The sequence below is a fragment of the Leptonychotes weddellii genome, chromosome 13 (genome assembly GCF_054177405.1).
Source record: "Leptonychotes weddellii isolate Sample4059 chromosome 13, ASM5417740v2, whole genome shotgun sequence".
NCBI classification, from domain to species: Eukaryota; Metazoa; Chordata; class Mammalia; order Carnivora; family Phocidae; genus Leptonychotes; species Leptonychotes weddellii.
The window spans coordinates 76,049,837-76,057,092 of NC_138381.1; the positions used below are offsets into that span (position 1 = coordinate 76,049,837).

At 47.9% G+C, this 7,256-nt stretch overlaps 1 protein-coding gene across 1 annotated transcript; it reads right to left on the bottom strand.

Annotated features, from left to right (window-relative positions):
• Window positions 1–661: 661 nt before the first annotated feature.
• On the bottom strand, window positions 662–4,439 carry HCAR1 (hydroxycarboxylic acid receptor 1). Its single transcript, XM_081802318.1, has one exon. It carries the CDS (start codon window positions 3,636–3,638, stop codon window positions 2,625–2,627), a length of 1,014 nt encoding a protein of 337 aa, XP_081658444.1. The 5' UTR covers window positions 3,639–4,439; the 3' UTR covers window positions 662–2,624.
• Between the last annotated feature and the right edge of the window lie 2,817 nt (window positions 4,440–7,256).

Sequence of the window (7,256 nt, forward strand, 5' to 3'; positions counted from 1 at the left end):
ACACAGTTACTCTGAATGGTGATTTGATTTTTTCCCTTGGTTTCTACAATAGAACCCACAGGATCAGGGGCTGTGTTTTCCATTTGTGTTTCTACTGTGCCTGGTACAGAGCTGGTGCCTAATAAATGTTCCTTGAAAGATGGAATGAATGAATGAATGAATGAATGAATCTTTTCAAGGGATAAAATATTAACCCCTTCCTACTCCTATTGTATCATCACTGGAAGGTGAATATGGTTAGGTCCATATGTGAACCCATCTGTTTGTTCTACTCCATCTCAACCCGTGTGTGTGTGTGTGTGTGTGTGTGTGTGTATAAATACATATATAAAATTTAGGGCCCTAGCTTCATGGATGAGCTCAAAAGGGTCCTGTGTTGACTCAAACAAAGCTGTAATCCTCGTCCTTACAGTTTCTGAAGAACACTTGATAAGATTTCTTTTCCATCACATTCTGTGAATTTAAAAAGGGAAGAGAAATCGGAGCCTAAACTATGTTTGGGTTTTTCATTTTTCCCTCTTTTTTGTTTGTTCTTGCTGTTTTGTTTTTGTTTTTGTTTTTTTTGTGAGAACCTCTGCTTACCCTGAGCTTCTGGACTTTTTACACTCTTTTTCCTTGGAGGGTAAAGTCTTCACGAGTCACACACAGGATGTGGCCTTGCTTTAGGAAACCATTTTTATTAACATGAAGCAACAAAGGAGGAGCAGTCCGGGAAAGAATTATGAGCAGGGATAGAATCCAAAGCAGAAGTGTGAGCTTCCACAGATTTCTTTCAGGAGGATATATGGTTCTTTGATGCGGATAAGAATCCTGCTTCCACTCCTTCCCAGGCAGCTGGGGAGCGGGGAAATTCGGGTAGTGATAAAAGAGCAGCTACTCAGGGACTCTGAACCCTGAGGGAAATGACTTCTTTGCCTCAGCATCTTTGTGTGCAAACTGCATTAATGTCAGAAGTCATAATATTCAGTCCTTCCTGCCAGACACAGCACCTCATGCTTTGCCTACACTTGTTTATTCATTCAAATATTTATTGAGCACCTACTATGTGTCGGCATTCTTCTAGGCCCTGGGGAGGACGTAACAGTGAACAGAATCCCTATGCTTTGGGAGCTTACGTTCGTGGAATCTCCCCACCAACCTCTTGAAATCCACATTATTGTTCCTCCTGCTTGACATATGAAGAAATGGAAGCTGAGTGTTGAAATAAAATCTGCCCCCAGATCACACAGCTAGTAAGTGGTCGAGTTGGGATTCAAATTTAGGTTCGTCGGACTTTCCAGAGCCAATACTTTTCATCACTGGGCTGTGCGGTGTCTCTGCAAAAGGGAATAGAAAAGACAGCCGATAGGGGTGTTTCAAGGCCCAAAGAACTAAAAGCTGGGAAGGTCATCTGGTGCAGAGAGTACCCTGGAAATTTGAGAAAGTGTAAACAAAAGAGCCAAGAACGATTCTCAGCACTCTTGTGGCTTGAGAACAGAGCTAAGGTTGGCTTGGACTCCTTCCCCCCAGTACAGGGCAGAGGCAGCCTATCATTCCATAGAATCATCTAGTTTTGAGGGCCCCAGGTACATGTGTGGGAAATTCACGTGCGTAAGGGACATTACCCTTTCCACCCTTTGGTGTTTGTACAGAAGCCTGAAACAAGAGGAATATACTGATGTTTGCCATGAACAGGTCTAGAAACTATATTCACTGAGGGGGTGAGAGTGTTAACCTCTCTGTTTGCCCTCCCCCGAAATACTTTGCTGTCACACAGGAATTGACTAAGGACCCTCCAGGTAAAAGGGAAACTACCACAGTGCCCAGCACAGAATATGCATGCAGTAGATACTTGGAGAATGAATGACTAAATAATCTCAACTCATAGTCACATAACAAGCGGTCAAAAGGAATCACACTGGACTCAGCACTTCCCAAAGGCCAACAGGATTTTTTCCAAGCACTCAGCTCCCACTGGAAAAATCAGGGCAGGTAAGCACAGCCCCCAGCACCTCCTTTGAAGTGCAAAGACTTGCAGAAAAATGTGGAGCTCCTAGAAGAGCAGATTGTTTTGCTGCCGTTCTTCTTGGGCTACTGAGAAATCAGAATCGTACCGAGGGGCCCTGTGAGGATGACAATCATCAGGATCAAGACATCCCCCTCTACAGAGCCTCACTCAGCCTGAAATAAAGCTATTGACTTACTCCGGTGTCTGCTTTCCAAAACAAGTAACGACTTAAGGTCAGAGGATGGGAAATACTGCTAAGTCATTAAGTTCACCGACTCCCCCAGAGAAAGAACATGACTGGTTTACACATTGATGCCTGTTTCCTCAGCCGCTTACACAGGAGCCGGGCTCTTCCCATGGCCCCATCCAATACACACAAGCCCCATTTCATGCACGTCTTGTCCCGTCCTTGTAATCGGGTCCTAGAAAGGCAACGGACTCACTTCTCAGCTGGAACCTTCCAAAAAGGCATAGTAACCTGGATTCCGTTTCCAGACAGAGTGAGGAGGATACAGCTAAGGAAGGGCAGCGTTTTCAAAGCCTCTCCCCGCCTTAGCACGAACTATTTCTAGGTCATCAGTCTGTCCTCCTTGGTTTTGTCTGCCTGTTTCAGCGCCATTCGGCACAGTTGGAGATCCTACTGCATGTCGGGCTGGCTCTGGAAGCCATTTGCCATGCTGACACAACTCTTGCCACAGAGGTTGGAAATTGCCATCTCTTCCGGCCTCTGGGTCTTGGAGCGTCCTGGACTCTTAGGTCTCAAACTGCAGATTTTGAGCTTGGTGTAGAATCTGGGGAACGAGGGACTCGAAAAATAATACACCAGGGGGTCCAGCATGCTGTTCATGTAAGTGAAGCTGAGGGTGACATGGAGGGCTACATGGACCGAGGGGTCACAGGCGCTCGAGGGCACCGTCCAGAGGAAATAGAGTCTGGCCGACACGCTGGGCAGGTAGCACGTGACGAACACAACGGCCACCACCATGATGAACCGGGTAGCCTTCTTCATCCGAGTCTGCCTGGCCAGCTGCCGCCTCTGCTTCAGGCTCCAAACGATCTTGAAGGAGCAAAACAGGATGATGCCGAGGGGCAGGAAGAACTCGAGCTGGAACATGATGTCGTGCCAGCCGTTGGCCGACTCCATGATGAAGCTCTCGCAAGATATGGTCTTCTCATGCACACACAGATGGTTCTCCATCAAAAGATAGAGAGTCCCCAGGATGATCATGGTCCAAAGGGCGCAGACGATGCCAGCCGCAGTCCGGTTGGAGATGGTGTTCACCATGTGGTGGGGGTGGACCACTTTGAAGTACCTGTCCACGGCCACCACTGTGAGGAAGATGATGCTCCCCGCCCTGTTCATGGCCAGCATGAAGAGGGCCACCCGACAGGGAATGTCCTCGAAGGCCCATTGCCTATGTCTCCAGTAGTAGTCTGTCCGGAAGGGCAGGCAGATCATGAGAAGGAAGTCGGCCACAGCTAGGTTAAAAAGGTAAATAGTGCTCGGCTTCCAGGTCTTCATGTGAAAGCAGAAACCACACAGGGCGACACCATTGCCCAGCGCGCCAAGCACAAAGGCCAGGATCAGCAGCGGCGGCATCACCTGGGAGATGGGGTCCCCCTCGATGAGGCAGCACGACCCGTTGTCCATGGTGGACAGAGGATGGGGGGGCGTTCTGCGTGCCGGGTGGCCCCGGGAGTCCCCGCAAAGTCACAGATGCTCCCCTGAATGCTACCCACTCACCTGGCCGCTGGTTTTCTGACTTCTTCACCCCGGGATGCAGGTCCCGACTGCACGTGTGGGTGGACACAGCCACCGCTAGGCGAGCAGGGACTTCAGCCAGGAGATGAGAGACTCCGGGAGGTCCTTTCTCGGCTGGCTGTCCCACGCTACCTGTCTCCCCAGCAGGTGAAGCACGGAGCACGGCCGGGCTGTGACACGAAGGTGGTCATTTCTGGGGTGCGGCAGGCGGGTCCGGTGAGATTCATGCCCTAGAGGTGTCGCTGGGTCCAGCCCTGGAATGGTTTTTCTTTCCAGCCTCACTCTTGCTCTTCAGACTCCTGTGCTGGGGAGCGTGCAAAGCTGCCCAGAAGGCACGAAAAAAGCTTGTTTGTCCTCCCTCCCGGTGGAGAAATACAAACATTTCCTGGAGCCGTTCTGGGCCTCTGCCTTTGCTTTCCTCCCCTAACCTTTTGCCTGACTGCCCCGTTCTCTCCCCATCCCATGGGGCTCTCCCAGGCGGTGCCAGAGGGGGAGGCTTTGCTCCAGAGCTCCTCAGAGCCATTTCCTCTGCCCACACCCCAAAAGACAACACTCAAAACTCAGAAGGGTCTGTGGAGGAAAAAAAGCTCTAAAAACAGCACTTGACGGCTGTTAGAAAAATTCTGTGAGGCACGTCTTCTTTCCTTCCCTCCATTCATACCTCCTGCCCTTTGCATCCTTCCCTGGGCCCAAGTGACCGGTTGCATAACTAGCAAGACCATGCAGTGGATCTGAGGTCACCTCTCATGTGTCTGTCTCCATACAACTGCCTCTTGGGGAGCCAGTTCCTCTCTCTGCTGTTTGCAAAAGAGGCTTTGGCTCTGAGTTTCTCACTGGCTGTTCAAAAAAGCCAAATACCAAATGATAGATATGTTTTTAATTTTAACTACGTGCAGAGCCCATTGGTGGGGCAAGCGAGGGTCGGGCAGTTGGTCAAGGAGTCTATCTCTAAAATAATCACGGGTAAAATTAGACTGCACCCAAGAGCAGAGTCTTTGCTAAAATTTCCTATCCTTTGGCTTTAGAGGTGATCTATCTGCCCTGTGCCTTTCAGCTCCCAGTTCAGGAAAGGGGTACAGGGGCGGGAAATGCGTTGAGAGAATGCATATACTCCTTCTTCCAGAAGCTGATTTTTTTTTTAAGAGTTTATTTATTTATTTATTTGACAGAGAGAGAGAGCACAAGTAGGGGGAGCAGCAGAAGGAAAGGGAGAAGCAGGCTCCCAGCTAAGCAAGAAGCCTGATGCGGGACTCGATCCCAGGACCCCGAGATCATGACCTGAGCTGAAGGCAGACACTTAACTGACAGAGCCACCCAGGCGCCCCTTTTCAGACGCTGATTAAAGCAAAGGTCTTCCCACCGAATCCCGGACTCTAGATCAGCCCAACCACACTCCCCCCACCTCACCATGACTGTTGCCACCTCCCACCTGTGGAAACTATTGAGAGAGTTCCCTGACTGGTTTCCTTTCCTCTAATCTATTCCCTGTAATTTCTCTCCCACACCACCATGTGATTTTTCTAAAGCACAGATGGGATCATACCCTTTTTAAAAAAAAACTTCATTCACTCCCTCCAAGCTGCCACAGTGATTGCTATATGGCCTGTGAGCCAGACTGGGTTCTAAAGCCAGTTGGATTTGGGCCACATGTTTTAAAAACTTAGGACCGTCTTATAAAAACCTGGATTTCCAGACTCTCTTGGAAAACTGGAAGATCTGGCTGCTGTGGGCCAACAATCACACATAGTAACAATCAGCTGGAGCTGAGAGTAGCTGCTCCCCTGAGACAGGGTAAGCATTCTCCATTTTGCCCCAGTCCCCACCACTCCCTATTACCTGGTCAGCTTCACTCATTTACATGCCTGGTCTCTGTGGGATTTTAAGTTTGCCACCTCTGCTCTAGGCTAAAGGTCACATTCCTCAGATTGGTATACAAAGCCCTTCACAGATGGTTCCCCAACTACCTTTCCAATGTCATCCTCCTACTTTTTCTCCTCACACTTTGTTAGTCTCATAACTTCTAATAAATAAGTGTGTCCATCGAACATGTTCACTTAGCTCCCCCACTAATCCAAGAGGTCTTGGGAGATAAAGTCCATGTTCTTGGTGAATACCTTAATATGGTCAGGCTGGATTTTTCAACAAGTGGAAAATATTCTTCATTCTGTGGGAGCAGACACTGTCGAGATTCTTGTAAACATGAGTGTTTCCCTTTTCTCAAATGACTAACACGTGCCTCCTTTTTCCACGTTCTTGCCAAATCACCTTCTCTTTATCTTTGACTACAGAATTCTCTGGAAGGCAGAAGATTAAGGAAGAAAGGTTTCCATTTCCCTGAAAATCTGCTATTGATGATAGGGGAGGCTGTGCGTGTGTGGGGCAGGGGCATATGGGAACTCTCTGTACCTTCCTCTCAATTTTGCTATGAAGCTAAAACCTCTCTAAAAAAAGAAGTAGTCTGGGGTGTCTGGGTGGCTCGGTGGGTTAAGCATCTGTCTTTGGTTCAGGTCATGATCCCAGGGTCCTGGGATTGAGTCTCACATCAGGCTCCCTGCTCAGTGGGAAACCTGCTTCTCCCTCTGGCGCTGCCCCCTGCTTGTGCTCTCTCTCTCTGTCAAATAAATAAATAAAATCTTTGAAAAAAATAAAATAAAGAAATAGTCTTAAAAATTTCAGGCCAAATTTTATTACTGATCTTTTTTTACTCCTAGCTACTGATCACAAAGCCTAATGCAAATTGAGGCTTTATTGATTTAAGAATGCATAGTCAATGAACCTATAAGGTGTTTTGCTAGATGCTTTAGGATCCCCCAAATGAGGAAGATATTATTCGCTGTCTGGAGCTGAGTGTTTAGTAGGGAAAATAAGACAACTATGTAAGTAACAATTTTAAGAAGCACATTGAATAAGCAGATTGAGGTAGTATTTTTCAAAATGTAGTAGACACACCACAAATGATATGTGAGGTTATTGTGGACGATCTGGTGTAAAATACATACATATTTTGACTTTGTAGCTACAACTTTACTTTAAAAATCTGTTTCAAAAAAATCCAACTGGTCCACCAGAGTTTTATGAATAAGGGGAATAAGGGAGAGCTGTTAAAATCTGTAGGGGCAGAAATGAAAGGAACAGACATTCCAGACCAAATGAAGAGTGTGGAAGAAGTAAGGAGAGGCATTTGAGGAGTTTGGAATCTGGAGTCCACGTCACAGAACCATGAGGAATAAAACAGTGCACGTTGAGTGGAGCTGTTTTACGGGACATTTTGAACTCAGTGGGAGTGGGGAGCCATTTTGGAGTGAGCGGCATCGTGAAAGATCAGGGGAATGGTTGAAAAAGAGAGAAAGGGGAGCAACAGGCTTTTGTCGTCCCCCTTCTCCTGCCTGCTCTGGAGCCACAGAGCTGCCCACAGTTGCCCCCAGGAATTCTTTAGGCTCAAACCCATGTGTTCCCTCTACTGTGGTCCGTGGTGAGCCACAGAACCGGTATTACTGAGGAACGCGG